Source organism: Metopolophium dirhodum, chromosome 6 (genome assembly GCF_019925205.1).
Source record: "Metopolophium dirhodum isolate CAU chromosome 6, ASM1992520v1, whole genome shotgun sequence".
NCBI lineage: Eukaryota > Metazoa > Arthropoda > Insecta > Hemiptera > Aphididae > Metopolophium > Metopolophium dirhodum.
In genome coordinates, this window is record NC_083565.1 from 29,728,549 (window position 1) to 29,751,356 (window position 22,808).

At 30.0% G+C, this 22,808-nt stretch overlaps 2 protein-coding genes across 2 annotated transcripts; one reads left to right on the forward strand and one right to left on the reverse strand.

Moving 5' to 3' along the window:
• The first annotated feature begins 8,534 nt into the window (after positions 1-8,534).
• Positions 8,535-8,903, forward strand: LOC132947651 (major centromere autoantigen B-like). Its single transcript, XM_061017926.1, has one exon. It carries the CDS (start codon positions 8,535-8,537, stop codon positions 8,901-8,903), a length of 369 nt encoding a protein of 122 aa, XP_060873909.1.
• Positions 8,904-10,001: 1,098 nt separating this feature from the next.
• LOC132947652 (uncharacterized) lies at positions 10,002-15,198 on the reverse strand. Its single transcript, XM_061017927.1, has 4 exons — positions 14,517-15,198; positions 12,762-13,015; positions 11,397-12,669; positions 10,002-10,060 (listed from the first exon to the last, which is right to left on the reverse strand). Exons 1-4 carry the CDS (start codon positions 15,196-15,198, stop codon positions 10,002-10,004), a joined length of 2,268 nt encoding a protein of 755 aa, XP_060873910.1.
• Positions 15,199-22,808: the final 7,610 nt, after the last annotated feature.

A 22,808-nucleotide genomic window follows, 5' to 3' on the forward strand; every position in this document is an offset into this window, starting at 1 on the left:
AAAAAAAAATAAAAGTCCAGCACTAATATTGCCGTATAAGTACCAAAAACATTAATGAATTTAACTACCGTAAATATAAATATACATGTAGGTACGTTGAATCGCCAAGTAATACAATATTCATCAATTTATTTTATGTTCAATTGCAGAAACTATAATGTATCGTCAGCAAAACAAATAATATTTCCTGACATTTTAAGATTAATAAGACAATATTTTATGTAAATAAGAAATAAAAAAGAGCCTAAGACGACTGATCCTTGAGTTACAAAAGTTTACATTTCTTCAATTTTAACTACTTGCGATCTATTTGAAAGATAATATGAGGTGTAAACACACCTAGATCAATACTACGAATACCGCACAATATTTTCATTTTTTTTTAATGAAATGCATTTTTTAAATCTGAAATTAAACAATTACCTACCTTATTATTGTCATTGTAGACATACCTACTAGAATTAATAAAATTTGAAGCTAATATCAGTGCATCTTTTGTTGATTTTATTTTCCGAAATCCAAATTGGTTTGTAGAAAAAAAGTAATGTATATTCAAAAAATTATATTTAACCAAACATTGTTTCAAACATTTTTAAAATATTTTGGGTATGGAAAGAGATAGAGAGAGATAGGTCTATAATTAGTACAATGATCACTATATAGCGTGGATTTATAATATGCATTTGCATATTCACTCTGCTTGATTCTATGATATGCTAAGTGAGCACAACATTGTTTCATGGCATAACGATTTAAAAAATGAAATTTTAGTGCATTTTTTTGCATATTTGAACATTTACTTTACATTTTTTTTCTATTTTAAGGGCAATTTTAATTGCATCATATTTCGATGTTTTATTAGACATTTTTGAAATTTATACTATTGTAAAATTATAAGAAAATAATATTATTTTTTTATTGTTTTGATTAATATCAGAATAAATTAATAGATATACTTGTAAGTATAAACGGTTTATCAAAGATTTACCTTAGATCAATAATCGGTGAAATAAAAAACGTATACCAAAATAAGAAAATATCGATTAAATGAAATAAATGACCATTATTGACATTATTTCAGAAAAAAATGAAGAAAAGCGTATTTAATTTAGTGTTTCATAATTTTAAATATATATGGTTTTAATTAAATTTTCAAAAAATACCAATTATTGCTAATTTTATACTTCATGCATATTTAAAAATGTAAGTACCTACATATATCTATGCATATTTAAGATTAGTTAGCGCTTATTTGGTTTGTTTTTAATAATGCATATATTATATCCGCGCTCTAATGAGCACTATAGCCGAACTTAATAATTTCGTTATTATTCTTACCTACGACTATTCATGTATATTCAACAGTTTTCTGATAATTATATGGTCGCATAATCTCCATCATAATGTGATCGGTTTCGCTTGTAGTCAATTTTGGTCTTTGGAGAATACTATATTATTATTAATTGTAAAGCGACGTGAAATTCTAAAAAGAAAAATTGTTTTTTAACCAATAATTTATTAGTGTAACACATACAATGAAACTTCCATATAACGAACTTCCATTTAACAAAATGTCCTGTTTAATGAAATAGTTTTGAGAACCAAACCAAATTAGAACCAAATTTATTTAATTGTACTTAATTCGTTAATTCTTTATATTACGAATCGTTTTTGTTCCCCATGAGATTTCGTAACATGAAAGTTTCACTATTGTACCTATTTAGGTAGTCACTCAAACATAGGTGATCACCAGTGCTAGGATTTGTATGCAATAAAAAATTGTAAAATATGCATTTTATTTACCAAAATATGCCTTTAATTTTTATAAAATAAACACAAAAATAGAGTTCCAAAAAAAAAAAAAATATATTTATTTATTGAAATACATCAGTCATATGATTGATATTAAAAAATTTAATTATTTATATATTATATCTATATATATATAAAAATTAATTGCTGTTCGTTAGTCTCGCTAAAACTTGAGAACGACCGGACCGATTTGAATGAATTTTTTTGTATGCGTTTGGGTGACGCCCTGGATGGTTTAGATCAAGGCTGGACAAGTTACTGATTTTTTTAACTCAGTTAAGTTAAGTTAATATGCAACCAATAACAAAAAGTTAAAAGTTAGAAGTTAATTTAACTATAGGTTAACTCAGTTAAGTTAAAAGTTAATACACACTTTTCGATAACATTTTATTAAGTAAAAAAAAAGTTAATTTGTTTATACAACGCTAGTGTACTTAATTTTTTTTCCAACCCAAAACTAAATTATAGGATATAGTGTTAATATTTCATTCAATATTTCCATATAAGTTAATTTCCGTACAAGAATTTTGTCTAAAAAATTTAGAATTTACTCCAGACCATTGGAAATTAACGTAGATACAGTAAATACTGTTGTACTGACTACATGTATTTTGCAAATTTTTTTAAGAGTTAATACATCTGTCGATACAGATTATTTTGAATATATTAAACAAGAACTACCACCGGACTTGAATGCATTAGAGTGTTTAATAAACAATTCCAGAAGGATCCAGTGAGGCTTTTGAAGTGAGAAATAAGTGTATAAACTGGTTTATTCAAAATGAATTGGAAGTGCATTGTCGTACACATTATTTTTGCAGTTTAGTTTGATATTATATTACATTTATCATTTATGAATAAAATTATGTTATAAATTATAATATATATATATATATATATATATAAAAGTTCACTAAATATACTCAAAATCTAAATATATTTTAATAGTTTTATTTACATCTGAATATTTTCTTTTATAAATGTTATTAATTAAAATCGGTGTGCAATTATTGTAACATGATCAAGGGCGTTTATCTCAATATTTGGTAGGGTAGTATCACTGAATGACGCCCCTGAACATGACACTACTTATCATTTTCCCCTCCCATTGCCTTACTGATCTCATTGTCGAATACCCGGTCCTTATACTGCGGGTGTTCTTGATTATATAATAACTCATATTTTTAACTTCTAAAATAAGCAATTCTGTGTTAATAGCTGATATTTTTAAAATATTTAAAAGATCCAAATACACTAAAATTCTAACCGTTCTGTATGACAGAAGATTAGTGACTAACCAATAATCTAAAAATACAAAGTATAACCTACCAACGAATTCTATTTTAAATTTTAATCTGTTATCTGTTTAATCTACTTATAGTTTTCTAAATGTTGACTAAACTTAACTACCTAATTAAAGTTAATATTTGCTCACATTTGCAGAATGGGAGTATAGGTACCAAATTTTTGATATAAAAACTTATTTTCAATATTATGATATACCTATACTGTAATTTTAATACTTAATTTAAATGTTAATAATGTAAGGTAGTACGTATAACATATTATAGCACTTAATGCCATAATGGTAATATGGTTGTACAGCTAAACAGCTAAACACCTTCATTATATTATGTATGTCATAATTACAAAATAGACACGCTGACTCAGCTGCAAGAAAAAACGAAGCGAAAAGGAGCCGAAAGCTGTACAAAACTAACATATAAAAAAAATCAGGCCGAGAAGTAATACTATTTAATATTTATTCGAAGAACTGACGGAGCCCGACAAACTAAACACGCGGCGGAGAACGGCAGAGTACAATGTAATACAAAGTACGTATGCGAAAAACAGCGTGCACGAACGGACCTAAAAGCGGGGGCGAAAAACGTCGGATGGACTGGCGAACGCGCACAATAATAAATTACTAGTTTTAACGGTGTCGGACGAATTGTCCGGCGGAAACAACAGGTGGTGCGTTTTGACCGGCCTGGCACCATCATGTGGTACGCCAAAAACTGCAGGTTGACGGGCGGCTGACGGCGGAAACTGCTGCAGGTACCACTGTGGCGTACAACGGTGATGGTAGGGGAAAACTTGGCGAACATTATTCAATGTCCACGAAGGTTTGACAAAAGCAAACCCTGCGTGCCACGTTCACCAAGGATTTCCAAACGAATTTTTTCGTTCTCTTCCAGGCAGACTTCCGCCGACCAACAGACCGCGCTGCAGGGTTTTCCGGGAATTCCGCGGGTACCGGCGGGTCAGACTTCACGCCACCGTACACGGGTGACTGGATTTGCAGCTCAGAAGACGACCGGAAATGTTCGCGCCGCCGTATCGGTAGCTGCAGGACAGGCGTGGGAGTGATCCTACGATCGACGGCCAGGTCCAGCGCGTCAATCAATGAGATTTCCCTGGGTGCGTCCGTCTTTGATGTCACACAAAAATTTGCAGCAGGCTCCGATGATGGTGCAATTATAACTACGTCCTGCTGGTATACGGGTGACTTTATTATTCTCAATTCCGGTGACGACCGCGTTCTCTTCTCTGCGGCGTGTCCGCTGTGCAGTAACGATGTCTCGACCGCGGCTGTGTTCTTGAGGTCAACTGCCAAATCCAGAACATCTACTACGGATCGACCCTCGTTATTGGCATACGACTGTTGGCATACGACAGTTCTCGATGTGGCGTCCATCTCTGTATCGTCCTGCTGGTATACGGGTGAGTTAATTATTCTCAATTCCGGTGACGACCGCGTTCTCTTCTCTGCGGCGTATCCGCTGTGCAGTAACGATGTCTCGACCGCGGCTGTGTTCTTGAGGTCAACTGCCAAATCCAGAACATCTACTATGGATCGACCCTCGTTATTGGCATACGACTGTTGGCATACGACAGTTCTCGATGTGGCGTCCATCTCTGTATATATATGACGTGTGTTGGACGGGCGAAAAGGATGAGAGCCAAACACTTAATGACGGTTTTCAAAAAACTATTTGTTACCGAAAAAAAAAACTATAGTAGTAGACAGTAGTATTATATTGTGGCCAGTATAGTTTGCTTGTGGCCAGCTAGTAAGTAGCAAATAGTTACAATTAAATCATATACTCAAACAATATAGTTTTATCAAGTAAAACCTACGAATGTTTTAAAAATGCTACCGGTTTCGGCGTAATCGGAATCGTATTACATTTTTACATGTACCTATAATACGGCTATGCATGATTTAGATTAATGAAGTCTAGATTAAATATCTACAAACTTTTTTTAAACAATTATATTTATTATTTGTAGATATTTTAGAAGCATAATATATACGAGATATTTTAATACAATTGTATGTACGCTGTACGCGCCTATCAAATAATGTTGACGTGGAATGGTAATTTCTTCTCTGTAATAATACAAATATGTTGATACTTCAAAAGTATGTATCATGATACTGACCAACTCTGAAAATTAGTAGGTAATTACTAATCGTGAGTACGCGACAAGCAGAAAATTAATTAATATCTAGTTGAATCTATATTATACATATATGTTCACCTAATGGCTAATATTATATACCCATTACCTAGGTAAAATTAATGAACTCTATATACTACTCTATGTACTATATACATTGTCAACTAAATAATGTGCAGTTCATTTTTTAAACATTTGACAATTTTGCAATACATTTTGATAGATTTGCCAAAACTCAAAAGTCAAAAGTTATGAAATCTAAATCAATATTGTTTTTATATTATTTCTAGCTTACCTATAATTATTTAATTTGTGTGTTATCAAGTATGTGATTGAAATACGCATAGACGTAGAACCAAAATTTAATTTTAATAAAATATCTTAAGATTGTAATTCCATCAAGAATGTAGCAATTCAGTTAGCTAAGTAAAATTGTATTAAATTATATAAAATAAATATAGTTTATTTTATACATTGTGTACACTGTACGTATAGGCAAAAATTTATTTAAACGTTGAAATTTCAATTGTATGAAAAAAAAGTAAATACGTTTGTTCTAATTATATGTTAACAGAAAATATATTAATACCAATATTATGATAGTGGTTTAGGTAGGTTCATTGACCAGTATTTTTGTTGGATGCAATGAATTAATACATTTATACATATATTATAAGTAATGTTATCTGAATTAGATTTCTACTAAGATTTGCACGTTTATCGGTTAATTGTTTTTATCTTATATACTTAGTATGTACCTTCACTATTTACGTTTAATGTTTCATTTCAAGTCATATTAAATATTTTGACATTCGTCCATATTCCACTGAACAAGTGTTTCATTCAAGAATCAAGATACTTCGATTCATAATTAATTTTCGTATTTCTTAATTCTTTGCGTTCTGTACAATTAAGGTTAGTACATAAACTGGTATATATATATTTTTAATAATTTTCGTATAGAATTAATTTGTTTTTAGTTTTGTAATAAAGAATTTAAAAAAAAATGTTAAATTAATATTATCTTAATCATTTTTTAAATTATCAATCTTAAACGTTAAAATATATTCTATGTTTTTATTAAACTATTGTCTATTAATGGACAATAAAAATAAAATTTCATATTAAAATATTCCGACCGGGGCATGGCAGAAACCTACAGGTGCCCCATTAGAAATTCTGCCAAACACAACACACACGTGTAAAAACCCTATTGTTACAAACCCTACTACCTACAATCATAAAAATCCCACAATCAGCTAATAGCCATAGTCGCCGGGCTTAAAGATAAAAAAAAAAAAAAAAAAACCACTGAAAATAAAATCCAACAAAGTCTAGGAGTCTTAGGATCAAACAATGTCCAATAAGTTGTCAACAAATTTCTTGGATATATCCCATAAGAGTCTGTTATGGTTATGCAGCTAACTTTAAGTGGGTGAGAACTTTGAGGATGTGTTTTTTAAACAGAAAATGGTGTGAAGTTGGTACTAATTTAGTACCAAATTTATGATTTTTTATAATACCTATGTCTAAGATTCCCATTCAAAATAATTGATTTTCCTTTGATACCTATTGATTTTATGTTCAACATTATGAAACTGTTTTATTAATTTAGTTAATACTTTTAATCACCGCGAAGATTAGTGACTAACCAAAAATCTGAAAAGACAAAGTATAACCTACCAACGAATTCTATTTTAAATTTTTATCTGTTCTTTTTCCATGAACTTTAAATTTTTACTCTTCCAAAAATCACTTCATTCAATTTTCTGTAAGTGTAAATAAGAATACTAGGTTTAAGAACTGTAGGTACTCCTATACTGTTATAGTGTTTCGTAGAAACTGACAAATGTAGGTACCTAGTGGCTAGTATATTATTTCTTAAATTCACTAATATGAATTACAATGAAATTGCGTATTTTGTATACATCGCTAAAGGTGGGTACTACGCTAATCAAAATACTTTCACTTAAAGCTAAATTAAAAAGTAATTATATAGCTGAGTTAAATTCATATTTTTTCAGGTGTTAACTTAAAACTTATGAGTGAAGTATAATGATTATTAAATCTTAACTTATAGTTTTCTAAATGTTGACTTGACTTAACTTAACTACCTAACTAAAGTTAATTTTTGCTCACATTTGCAAAATGGGAGTATAGGTACCAAATATTTGATATAAAAACTTATTTTCAATATTATGATATACCTATACTTTTAATACTTAATTTAAATGTTAATAATGTAAGGTAGTACGTATAACATAAAGCACTTAATGCCATAATGGTAATATGGTTGTATAGCTAAACAGCTTAACACCTTCATTATAATATTATGTATGTCATAATTATAAAATAGATAAATATTATTATATAATATTATATTATTATTTATATAAAACTATTAACTTAACTGAGTTGAAAAAAAAATTACGACACCTAACTATTAACTTTAAATTTATTAAAACATTTTCAAACAACTTAACTTAACTCAATTAAAAAATATTATCATTAACTTGCCCAGGCTTACAGTACGATCATCGCTTCTCGCGTACTTATTGACAACGTGCCTGAGGTTAATGCGATATATTACTGCAGTAGCCACAGTGATCTTGCTTCTCTGGCCTGACCTATATTAATAATAAATTAAACATCTTAAGATGTAACCCACCTTATAATTTTATATTGATGACCGTCTATAATATACCATTTTTTTGTACGTAACGTTAATTCGTTCATATTAGTCAAATGCGTATTGTACGTAAAATGTATAATTGTGTACAACATAGGCCATAGGGTGTACAGGAAGACCTGACAAATGGAATAACTTTTGTTCTTATCAATATTTAATGATTTATTTTGTATTACATCTTTAATATCTTAATACAGTGAAACCTCCACAAACGGACACCTCTCAATAGCGGACACCTCCCAATAGCGGACGTTTTTTGGGGAACGGGGACATTTTCACTACTTTTCAATAGGAAAACCTCCAAATAGCGGACTCTCCGAATAACGGACATTATTTTATTAGGGAATTTTTAAAACAATGGTAAATTCCTAATCATTATTTGAAAATACAATCTGTAATATGCCTATCTGTTATACGTATTCACATTCGTATGCGCTCTTGTAATAATGTAACATAATTACGATAAAATACTCGTTATGAGACGATACGATTATGACAAATTCGGTTATCGGTGAAGCGATTATGTGTTATGACAAAATTATGTTAGTTAGTGACGGTTTTCGACGCGATGACTACGTTAAAACAAAAGCGGTTGTCGCTTCGCGAAAAAATTGACATTTTAGATTACCGTAAAAACAACGGAAACGTAGGAATTCGTGCACTCGCAGAAAAGTTTCAAGTTGGAAAAACACAGATCGCAGATATTGTTTCTAACACAGAAGAAATTTATAAAGCGTGGGTTGAAAATGGAAATGAAGAACGAAAATTAACGAAACTAAGAAAATGTGAAGGCAGTGTGATTGATAAAGAACTTTTGGTCTGGTTTAGCAAAACTCGAGAAAAAAATTTACCAGTTTCCGAACCAACAGTACAAGAAAAGGCTAAACAACTTGCTGAAGTTCACGGATTAAACGACTTTAAAGCTTCAAAAATCTAAAAATGTAATAATAAATAATAAATAATAATTTTTGATTTTGATTGTAAAAATATACTTTAAATAATAATATGTAATTTGTAAAAATATAAAAATGTAATAACTTACAATAAATAATAAGTAAAAACATTACATATATGTACATACATAGTACATTATTATACAAATAAATTTCAAAAATTTATCCCCTCTGAATAACGGACACCTCCGAATAACGGACAAAATGTTGGTGACCAAGAGTGTCCGCTATTCAGAGGTTTCACTGTATAATACAAATATTACTATTTAATAGCAGTTTACAACATAAAAAAACATAAATTAACAGCGTCTGTGACTCGTAAAGATTTGGCTCTATGATTACGTATGCTTCCACGTTTTATATTTTTTAACATAAATAATAAAGTATAAACGTTAAAATAATAAAATGTTTTACCTTTAATTTATTTTGCAACTAACTTAGTTACTTTTTTTCCATACATTTTTAACCATAATGTCATAATATAATATAAGTAGGTACCAGTGGTGTAACTAGAACTTCTTTTGCCAGTAGCAAAATAATCCAGCGGGCCTCTTGTAATACAAATGTATGGGGACATCCCTTGCAGAGTTATAATAATCATAGTTTTTTTATTTGCAAATGTTTTGATTAAAATCATGATCTTGGATAGCTGTATTTACATTTTAAATACTTCCAAATTCTTAATTAAAAAAATTATTAAGTAATACTATAAAAGTAATGAAATACATTTATGTAACAAAATACTTTACTACGATTACAGCTTATTATGAATATTATGTGCAAAAATATTTGACATTTTTTTAGTCAATATTAGTACTATATTAACAGGTAGAGAAAATAGATTTTTAAGGCTTTTATCAAAGAATTAAAATATGTGTTTAGTAAGTTATGATTAAAAATTATATAAATAGTTTATTTATATCAAAACAATCGTAATTAAATATTATGAATAGTTAAACAATAAAATGTTCAACAAACTTATATAAGTGCTTATCAAAAAATTGTATATATTTTAATGATTTACGCGATAAAAAAACAATTGTTATACTGGTTTAATTTATATACGACGACGATGTTCATGGTTACTTTTTCAGCGCCCATTTTTGGTTTTTGGTTGGTTTTTTGAGGTGTAAAGTGAAAACTGCAAGTAGACAAAAAAAAATTAAATTAAAAATAGAAAACACGAACAATTTAAATTAATATAAAGATCAAAGAAATTTTGTTTCTCGTCAGCTATATACTCACAGAATATTATATTTGCACGAAAATTGCGTTATGCCGGAACGAAGCTTTTATACATCAGTGGCATAGTGTGCAGAGCACACTGGCGGGGTGGCGTGACCATAGCTCTGAAAGGTGATTCGAGTAACTGATTTTGTACCTACGTCGGACGACGTCAAATATAACTATTTATTTACATATTTTACCATTTAACTTTGATAACATATCCATCGAGTATTGTGTAAACGGCTCAATTAGTATAGCTAAATCTGCTTCTAAAATATGTCACTAAATAATAGTGGGAAAATAGTGGACATTGTGATTCCCATATATTCCAATTTTGGTTAACGTCTACAATATATTATGCCCGTCAAGTTGACTTAAATCATAAAAATGTTTATTGAAATATAGATTCCTTTATAAAATATTCCACCAAAAAGTATTAATTAATCAGTTCCTTGGCTTGAATTATAGTTATTTCAAAATCCGATTTGAATATCGATAAAAATCATTAAAAATCAAGTGATATAAATTTTTTTTAAATGGTATCCAAATGTCGAATTGAAATCGAAAACAATTTAAATCGATAATTTATACCAAAATAATAATCGTCGTGGTTTCTTGTAGTTAGAAATCAAAATTTAAATCGTTAAAATGTAAAATTTATATTTTTAATCGAAAAAAGTACGTTTAAAATCTAATAAAAAATCTTTATACAATAAATTAAATCGACCACGTGAAATAGTAAATAAATAGTTAAATTATAATATTAATATGTTTTTTTTTTAATTGAAATCAAAAAAAGCAAATATGTATTTATAAGTGAATTGAAATTAAAATTGAATATTTTGATTTTGATTTCCATCACTGAATAAACCACAATACAATAAATATGAATACCTTAATATTTTTTTTTTTTTTTTTTTTTATTTAAATAAACAAATATACAGTTTTACATTAATTGTACATTTGAATTATCTATCTTCAGTAAGCTAGGCTTGTGGCGAAGATAGAGAGTTATAAATTGATACATATCATGCTTAAAAACTAAAAAAAGGAAAAACTAAAACACTATTATTGCGTAATTATACAATACAAAAAGAGATAAATAAAATATAATACAATAAGGTTAATCTAAGTTTCATTTAGAGATGCATGTAGCCAATCATTAATTAATTTTTTAGCGTTATGATATTTGTAATTAATATTAACATTCTTCTTTATAGAGAAAGGCATAGAATTGTAATATATAGGACCTAGATAATCAACAAATTTTTGACCAACTGATTTTTTACAAAGAGATGTTTTAGCATCAAAAGATCGAAAAGCTCTTTTGTTACTAATTTCATTTTTTTCTACCCATTGATCTAAGTGTTTGATCACCCACATAATAGCCATTTTTTTGAAAACAAAGTTAACTGGTAATACATTGAACTCTTTAAAATTAAGACCAGTTGAACCAACATAGTTTGTTTTTTGTAAACATACACGCACTATCTGTCGTTGATGAAGCAGTAAAGGTTTTAGAGCGTTATCCGAGAGCCCTCCCCAGATTAACAATCCATACTGAAATATTGCTTGATATAGAGCTAAGTATACAATTCGCATGACATGAACGGATATAATTTTACGTAGCTTATAAAAACTGTAATTTAAACTTCGTAGACGCATAACTATGTTATTCACATGAAGATTCCATCTAAGGTGATTGTCAAACGTTAAACCTAGATATCGGGTACTAGATACTCTAAATATTTTTTGACAGACTGTGCCATTACACAAAGTTCCATTATCACAGAAATGTAACGTAAGTTCATCAAAATTATCTTTAACATCATTTATCGAAAAGTTCATAAACATAGTTTTTTTGAAATTGATAGATAGACTCCTAAGTTTTAAAAATTCCACAACAATTTTGGATTCTCGAGTTGCTTTGGTACTAACATCGCTCCAAGAGTCTCCACAATAGAGTAAGCAGGTGTCATCTGCATATGTAACTATTCTTCCATCAATGTCCAAATTACACATATGATTTATGTACAAAATAAATAAGAGTGGACCTAAGACACTTCCTTGAGGAACACCGCAGTTTATAAATAGATCATCACCTGTAATACCATTAATACGAACAGTTTGCTTTCTGTTTTCCAAGTAGCTTGTGAACCAAATTAAGCTTGTTACAGTGATACCAAAATTAGGTAAAATATTTATTAATTTTTTATGATTAACAGTATCAAAGGCTTTGGACAAATCAAGAAAAATCGCGATTACTTTCTTACTGTTGTCTAGAGCGTTTTTTATAAAGTGTGTTGCACTATATAAAGCATTCTCCGTTCCCAAACCGGGTCTAAAACCAAACTGCTGTTTCGAAAGGAGTTCATGTTTTTCTAAAAATGTTATGAGCCTGTTTTTAACGATTTTCTCTAGAATTTTCGAAAAATTGCTAAGCATGGAAATTGGTCTATAATTGTTTATGCACGTTTTATCCCCATTTTTATATATTGGTTTAATTATAGCTAATTTAAGTTTCTCGGGAAAAATACCATTTTTAATACTTAAGTTATATATATATATGTCAGAGGGCTTATAATACTGTCTATTACAAGTTTTAAAATCTTTACCGAGATACCATCAAAACCCACAGCAGTATCATCTTTAAGTTTATTTATCATTACTCGAACATCAGATTCTTTAATGTTTTCATTAAATGTACTGTTAAATGATATAGGAGTAATGTTCTCCTCGAACTTAAATGTTGACTCCTCAATATTACAGGCTAGATTGTTGCCAATATTTATAAAGAAATTGTTAAATGTATTTGCAATATTTAGAGGCTCATTTTTGACATCAAGAGTGTAATCATCTATTTTAATAACTTTAACATCATCATTCTTATTATTATTCTTATTTAATATCTCATTAATTACCTTCCAAGTTAGTTTTGGACTAAACGAGAACTTCTGAAATTTGTTTTTATAATAATTTATCTTTGCAGCTCGTATAATAGATGTTAATTTATTTTTGTATTTATTATAATATATAGCAAGTCTAACATTATTTGGATATTTTCTAACTTTTAAAGATAATTTTTGTTTAAAGTGCACCGAGCAAAGAAGACCAGCTGTCATCCATTCTCTAATCCTATTATTTTTAGAGTTGAAAACTTTTTTTGTTGTTGACATTTTGACAAAAGTATTAATTTTGTCTAGGAAAATATCCATACAACTATTAACATCATTGCAGTTAAAAATATCCGCCCAACATTCATTTTTAAATAACTTTTCCAGATCATTATAGTTGATTGTCTTAACATTGCAATTAAAGACACTCTTTTCTTTACTAATTTCAATTGCCAAAACCGTGGAGAAGTGATCGGTAATATTTGTCTGAATAACACCTGCTTCTATTTTGGAGTTCAATGCATTTCCCGATTTAATAAAAATATGATCCAAGCATGAGTGTCTTTGGCCAATTGGGGTTCTAGTATAAACATTAATTAGTGACCTAAAACCTTTTTCAGATATAGTATCAAGGTATTCATTTTCATCACAATCAGAGCCAATAATATTTAGATTGATATCACCAATTATTATAACATGTCCATTTATACACCCATCTTTAGACAGAATACTATTAATAATGGTCAAAAATTTGTTCTTATCACCAGAGGGAGATCTATATATACAATAAACCCTAAAAAATACATTACATAACTTAAACGCGACTTTCATAATATTAGCCTCTATGTATTCGTATTCAAAAATATCAGTACATAAATGAGTTTTAACAAAGATTATAACACCATCATTCTGGTTTCTTTTAAGTTTAGAAAAGTACATATTATACCCTTGTATAGAATAATTACAAAAATTAACATCATGCCAGGTTTCAGTTAAAATAATTAAATCTAAGTTTTTACTATGTATATCATTTTCCAAAAATAACAAAAATTCATCAAAATTATGCCTTACACTTCTAATATTGCAGTTTAGTACATTTAGAGTTGTATTATGAAATAGATTGAATTTACATATGAATTCAGATATAGAATTAAAATATTGCGTTTTATAATCTAGAAAACGATTTAATAAATTAGAATTAAACATTAGCATAACTAAAAGAAAAAAAAGAAAATATATTAATATATATGATTTAGGAACTATAAATTATTATTATTATTCTTATATATTATAATTTAATTGTTGACAAGTCAGTCTCGTCGTATATAATAGTGGCTTTCGAGGTTTCACTTTTTTTGATAAAAATTTTACAGTCATTATACCAGACAAACTTAAAGTTATTTTCTTTAGCAAACATTCTACATTTAAAAAATAGATTACTATTATATTGTGTAAGATAATTATTAACAAAAATACCTCCATTTCCCCAGCTTTCATTAATACTACATGCCTTTACTTTTTTCTTTTTTGCGGACTCCATGAGGGTTTTTTTCTGATGCGTTGATGAGAGTTCAGCTATGATCTTCATCGGTTTATTAGGTATTTTTGATCTTATACTGAAAGCCTTGATTACTGTCACTGGTTGACCCATTACAGCTGCAATATTTTCAACTACTTTTTCGCAGTTTTCATTTTTCAAATCTGGTACACCAATTATCTCAACATGATTTAAGATTGATTTCTGTTCAAGTAGATTTAGTCGCTTGGATAGTTTGTAGATATCAGAGTTCAACTTAATATTATTTTCCTTTAACACATTATTCTCTTCTTTAAGTTCTTTAATTTTATGTAGCACTTCATTCAGCTGCTTACTAAAATCATCAAATTTAGCACTCATAAATTTAACAGAATTAGTCAAATCCGACAGAGTCTCGTTTGACCCAACAAAAACGTCTTCATTTTTAGATTTAGTATTGCTAGTAAGACCCACATTAACTTTACATTTTGCGCATGAAAATTTTAGTTTGGCTTCATGTGTTAATTTCCTAAATGCCGTTTCTCTAAAACTAGCACATGAGAAGTGTAAGTAGTCTTTACAGTTTTTACATTTAATTTCATCACTGTCGTAGATTTCATCATTACACACTAAACATAGCATTGTAATAACGAAATGTCGATAACGAAATGTCGATAAAATCACCGCCGTGAAGTTGGCCCTTACACTTTTTCAAAAAAAGTTTTGCACAGTGCCAATATTTTGCAAGTAATTAGCAAGAATTTGCAAGTCCAATCCCAGAATTTGCAAGTCAAAAATAAAGGAGTTATAAGGGGTGGAACCGAGGAAGGGCTAACTTCACGCAGCCCTGACATGTTGTCAGAAACTTTCAAAACTGGTGTCAAAACACTCGTTATAATTAGCAAGAATTTGCAAGTCCATTCCCGAAATTTGCAAGTCAAAATTCCTACCCCTACGATTTTTCAAAGTATTTTTCCCAGCCCTGACATGTTGTCAGAAACTTTCAAAACTGGTGTCAAAACACTCGTTATAATTAGCAAGAATTTGCAAGTCCACTCCCGAAATTTGCAAGTCGAAATTCCTACCCCTACGATTTTTCAAAGTTTTCCACCCCAGCCCTGACATGTTGTCAGAAACTTTCAAAACTGGTGTCAAAACACTCGTTATAATTAGCAAGAATTTGCAAGTCCACTCCCGAAATTTGCAAGTCGAAAATCTCACCCCTACGATTTTTCAAAGTTTTCCACCCCAGCCCTGACTTGTTGTCAGAAACTTTCAAAACTGGTGTCAAAACACTCGTTATAATTAGCAAGAATTTGCAAGTCCACTCCCGAAATTTGCAAGTCAAAATTATACTTTAACATATTATACTACATAATTATGGCATTTACTATAGCTTACTTATGCTAAAATAATTAAATGTAAAAAATAATTTAAAATGAAATAATTTAAATTACAATGTAAATCATTTAAGAATTTATTATAGGTTGTTTAAGATAAATATTATAAGATATAATTAGCAAGAATTTGCAAGTCCACTCCCGAAATTTGCAAGTCGAAAATCTCACCCCTACGATTTTTCAAAGTTTTCCACCCCAGCCCTGACTTGTTGTCAGAAACTTTCAAAACTGGTGTCAAAACACTCGTTATAATTAGCAAGAATTTGCAAGTCCACTCCCGAAATTTGCAAGTCAAAATTCCTACCCCTACGATTTTTCAAAGTATTTTTCCCAGCCCTGACATGTTGTCAGAAACTTTCAAAACTGGTGTCAAAACACTCGTTATAATTAGCAAGAATTTGCAAGTCCACTCCCGAAATTTGCAAGTCGAAAATCTCACCCCTACGATTTTTCAAAGTTTTCCACCCCAGCCCTGACTTGTTGTCAGAAACTTTCAAAACTGGTGTCAAAACACTCGTTATAATTAGCAAGAATTTGCAAGTCCACTCCCGAAATTTGCAAGTCGAAAATCTCACCCCTACGATTTTTCAAAGTTTTCCACCCCAGCCCTGACTTGTTGTCAGAAACTTTCAAAACTGGTGTCAAAACACTCGTTATAATTAGCAAGAATTTGCAAGTCCACTCCCGAAATTTGCAAGTCAAAATTCCTACCCCTACGATTTTTCAAAGTATTTTTCCCAGCCCTGACATGTTGTCAGAAACTTTCAAAACTGGTGTCAAAACACTCGTTATAATTAGCAAGAATTTGCAAGTCCACTCCCGAAATTTGCAAGTCGAAAATCTCACCCCTACGAATTTCAAAGTTTTCCACCCCAGCCCTGACTTGTTGTCAGAAACTTTCAAAACTGGTGTCAAAACACTCGTTATAATTAGCAAGAATTTGCAAGTCCACTCCCGAAATTTGCAAGTCAAAATTATACTTTAACATATTATACTACATAATTATGGCATTTACTATAGCTTACTTATGCTAAAATAATTAAATGTAAAAAATAATTTAAAATGAAATAATTTAAATTACAATGTAAATCATTTAAGAATTTATTATAGGTTGTTTAAGATAAATATTATAAGATATAATTAGCAAGAATTTGCAAGTCCACTCCCGAAATTTTCAAGTCGAAAATCTCACCCCTACGATTTTTCAAAGTTTTCCACCCCAGCCCTGACTTGTTGTCAGAAACTTTCAAAACTGGTGTCAAAACACTCGTTATAATTATCAAGAATTTGCAAGTCCATTCCCGAAATTTGCAAGTCGAAAATCTCACCCCTACGATTTTTCAAAGTTTTCCACCCCAGCCCTGACTTGTTGTCAGAAACTTTCAAAACTGGTGTCAAAACACTCGTTATAATTAGCAAGAATTTGCAAGTCCACTCCCGAAATTTGCAAGTCAAAATTCCTACCCCTACGATTTTTCAAAGTTTTCCACCCCAGCCCTGACTTGTTGTCAGAAACTTTCAAAACTGGTGTCAAAACACAATAATTTATAACCCTTTAGTCCTCAAAAATATTATAACAAAATAAAAAACCCTCACATAATAAATTATAGAATGAAATAGAATATATCAAGTGCTTTTTTACAATGTAAAAGCAACAACTTAAATGTACTAGACCGTATTTAAACATTTATCGCCCCAGGGCAACAGAAGTTTTTTTTTATTAAATTTCTTTATTAACAATAAAATATAAAGTAAACAATATATAGGTAAGGTCTGATTCCACCAAAAAGTTAAGGATGAACATTGAACAACTCACATTTAAAAAAGAAGCGGCCAAGTGCGAGTCGGACTCGAACACGAAGGGTTCCGTAGCACCAAGTAACGTAAATATTAAGTCGTTTAGTTCGGCTGGCACGAACTTTGGCCCCACCACCAGGTCCAGCAGAAGTCTTATACCAAGTCTCAGTCCATTATGGCATTATAACCCATCTTAGTCTATCTTAGCCTGTGATTAAGATTACATTTTTAAATATATACATGACAAAATATATATATATTATATTATATTATATATATTACTATTATTATTATTATTTACTTGTCTACTTATTCACTTATTAAAAAAAACTACTTACTAGATCTCGTTCAAACCAATTTTCGGTGGAAGTTTGCATGGTAATGTACATCATATATTTTTCTTAGTATTATCATTCTCTTATTTTAGAAGTTATAGGGGGGGGGGGGGGGGGGGGGGGAAAGACACAAATTTTACCACTTTTGAAGTGACTATCGCGCAAACAATTTAGTTTAAAAAAAAAGATATTAAAAACCTCAATATCATTTTTGAAGACCTATCCATAGATGGGTTGGATGAAAACAAATTATTGAGTTTCAGTATGGGCAACCCCTAAAATGTATTTTTTTTCTATTTTTGTGTGAAAATCTTAATGCGGTTCATAGAATACATCTACTTACCAAGTTTTAACTTTTAACAGTATAGCTCTCATAGTTTCGAAGAAAAGTGGCAGTGACACCATGACGGACAGACAGACAGACATGACGAATCTATAAGGGTTCCGTTTTTTGCTACGGAACCCTAAAAAAACAGAATTTCAAACTTAATAATAAGATTTTGAAGATTTTTTAACCATAACTTCCAAAGAAAATTTAACCGACTTTTTTTAAAAGTGCCATTATTATGCTTATAAAAACAAACATTTTAAAAAACAAAATTCATAAAAATCGCTTTGGAGCTAAATAAACTGGTATGGTTTCAATAATTCATATTTTCATGTATTACTTATCTCTTAAATCTCTAGAAAAACAAGTGTTAAATAAACATTATAATTTATAATATTACATTTGACATATTAAAAATGAATACATTGATATCTTTATAAGCATTTAAATTTTTTTTCTTATTATCAAAATAAATTACTGTACATATTAATTAAACAGCTATCAAACATGGACTTGCAAATTCTTGCTAATTATAACGAGTGTTTTGACACCAGTTTTGAAAGTTTCTGACAACATGTCAGGGCTGGGAAAAATACTTTGAAAAATCGTAGGGGTAGGAATTTTGACTTGCAAATTTCGGGAATGGACTTGCAAATTCTTGCTAATTATAACGAGTGTTTTGACACCAGTTTTGAAAGTTTCTGACAACATGTCAGGGCTGGTAAAAATACTTTGAAATATCGTAGGGGTAGGAATTTTGACTTGCAAATTTCGGGAATGGACTTGCAAATTCTTGCTAATTATAACGAGTGTTTTGACACCAGTTTTGAAAGTTTCTGACAACAAGTCAGGGCTGGGGTGGAAAACTTTGAAAAATCGTAGGGGTGAGATTTTCGACTTGCAAATTTCGGGAGTGGACTTGCAAATTCTTGCTAATTATAACGAGTGTTTTGACACCAGTTTTGAAAGTTTCTGACAACATGTCAGGGCTGGGAAAAATACTTTGAAAAATCGTAGGGGTAGGAATTTTGACTTGCAAATTTCGGGAGTGGACTTGCAAATTCTTGCTAATTATAACGAGTGTTTTGACACCAGTTTTGAAAGTTTCTGACAACATGTCAGGTCTGCGTGAAGTTAGCCCTTCCTCGGTTCCACCCCTTATAACTCCTTTATTTTTGACTTGCAAATTCTGGGATTGGACTTGCAAATTCTTGCTAATTACTTGCAAAATATTGGCACTGTGCAAAACTTTTTTTGAAAAAGTGTAAGGGCCAACTTCACGGACGTGATAAAATCGTACTAATATTACAGACTTAAACACGTTAATTAAATACAATGCGTATAAACACAGATAAGAGAACGACGAAGACGCAAAAACGACCGTACAGGCCAACGAATAATCGATAACTATTAAATATTATTATACCACTGTAGTGGTATTATAAATATTATTATACCACTTTGTGAAGAGAACAAATTACTATTGTTACCATCATTATATTTTCCATGTCATATGACCACTATGAGTGTATTATTATTTAATTCATATTATTATGAAATTTTCGTTTTGTAATTTGTATACAGGGTTGATAACCAACCGCGTTCTATGATTTTTAAATTTTAATTAGGTTCCTCCTGTAACGAACCCAATAATAAACATACTATATTATTGTGATCGTTTCGCCTTAATGTATATTAGATAACATAAATGTTAGATAAAGAATAGTATGTAATTTAAATCAGTGCCATTAATCTTATTAAAATACGCTGTAGATATACAACGAGAATGCCTTGGTGGTGACGATCTACGACTAGATGGCCGAGCACACATAATTAATATTTAGAATACATTAGTTAAACCATAGTACGCATTTCTGAACAACTATATAAAAAAGCCTACAGTAGAAATATGAACAATATCATAGTCATGTGAATATAATATATAATTTTTATTTATAATTTATATATAATGTATAGTATCTAAATATTAATGGAAGGCGTATACCATATATTGTAAATATGATAATGGGATACGATTCTTAGAATAGACAGGCCTAGGAATGTGAAGTGTGATCCACCGTCGAATGACGTTAAACCGTAGGTATTGGTGTTAAATAAGTAACACGTAGATTACGTATACTAAGATTACCAATTTATTAAATTAGACACTTGTTGTAATAATGTATATAATGCTTTTATAAGTTGATATTAATACTAAATATTTCAATTAAACACAAAAGAATTAATGTATATATAATTAATGTAATGAATCTATATAAATACTGACACTGAGAGAGGTTCTGATTAAAACCATATGAGGCTCTGTAATAAACTATAAAAGATGCTCTGACCAGTAACACGGGTGTTACTCACTCTTTCGACCTTACACGACTGCCGTCCGCCGGGCGAGGCCCGCCGCAACGGTCCGTCCAGGCCTCTAAGAATGTGCTGACCCAGCCCTTTCGGTCACGTAGACCATCGTGAGAACCGAATCGGTCACACACTCGTCTTACCCCGAGTCAACACATTAATCCCTATATATGTATTACATACATACATATATATACATAGTACATACATACATACATACATACATACATATACATACATACGCGTGCATGCATATACAACAAATGCATAGATAATAATTTGAATCACGTCCTGTGGGGTCCGCGGATATATCGATGGACCAGGGGGAAGGTAAGAGAGCACTAGGCATTAAACAACCAGACTTAAACGGCCTGTAGATTAGACGTGATTTGCCATCGTACATGCGAGCACCTTCACGAGAGACAGTATAACGATTTTGACTTAATTTTAATCAATTTGGACTAAGAGTGTTTTATGAAGAACAATTTTAAATATACAACTTAAACTTTTCAACAAAGTTTAATTATTTATCAACCTACCTAAGAAATCCTCTACCAACGGTCTTGCTACCTGCAACTTATAAGCTAAGCAATTAACCCAGTTGCTAGTTTATAACACTCCCTATATTTTCAAAAGTTTGATATTTATCCGATGTCAGTCGTAAACTGTGCTGTAATAAACTCCCTTTACTTAACGGTCTTTACTATTTTACCAAACATTTTTCATTATTTGGACTTAATTCACCAATAAACTAAAATGAAAAAAAAAAAAATTGTGTTGTGAGTTAAGAACCAAGAATTTGTATTTTCAAAATGTAAAATGAACAACGATTTATAAAAAAATTAATTAATAAGATAAACAGGTACTGTTCTAGCAACGACGTCTATAAAGAAAGTTCTTTAGATAGGTCTTGATCAACTGAATTTAGTAGAACCTTAAGCCTTTATGGGTCTATATATGAGGCCTTTATGAGTACCTAGAACAAATATTTTGTGGATCAAAAGTCCTCAAATGTGTGATATTAATATTGGACCAAATTATTATGGAAAAAAAGGTAGTGATCCGTTTAATATAATACTAGCTAAATGCCTTGAAAGTAGAAAATTCATAAAATAAAAATAGAAAGATAAATATTTCATTACTCATTTCATATTAGATTCTGAGCAGATCGATGAATGTATTGGTTGTGCATTTGGTATGATGTGTTTTTGAATATTTTTGTCAGTCATCATATTTTTGGAATCATACAAATGCTATGATATTCAAGTTTAAAAATTAGTTGAACCTACCATATCAATAATAGAAAAATAAATTTCTAATAACAATAAAAATATATAGTAAAATATCCTTTGAAATATAGGTAACTCGACTTAGAATCGTTTTTTTTGTAGTGTATAATGATTTATCATTGAATTTTAATTTAAATTTAACACATCCATTACAATCTTTTACTCGATTACCTAATTTACTATAAATCATAGCAAGTTCTCTTTTTCTTAGTTACTAGGGTCATTATATTCATAGAAATAAAAAGGTTAATACTTTTTTCATATAATAGAAAAATGTAATAAGCTTTTTTAACACACTGACTACCATGTGAACTTCACAGTCATTTTTAATTCTAACTCTATATGTTTAAAACCTCTGGCGCCTATAATCAGGGATGATAAAATAAAAATCATGGGGGGGGGGTCGTAATCTTAAAAATTACCGACTAGAATTTGAAATTCAAAATTGTTGCTAACTATTAATTGTTAAGTTATTTTTAGTTACATGCTATAAATTTATAATTTCTTTATTACCTTATGTTTGAATTTTTAGTTTGAATTAAATTTGAAGTTGAAACTTAGAAATACCTAACTTATTATTTTTAATTTATATCAGAATGAAATAACGTCAACAAACATATGAAATAGGTAATAATTATAATTCATCACTTATTGTTATTGTTGCCAAATCATTATCTACATTACAAGAATCGTCCTCTTCTATCATAACCTATATAAATGTAAAATAATCTTA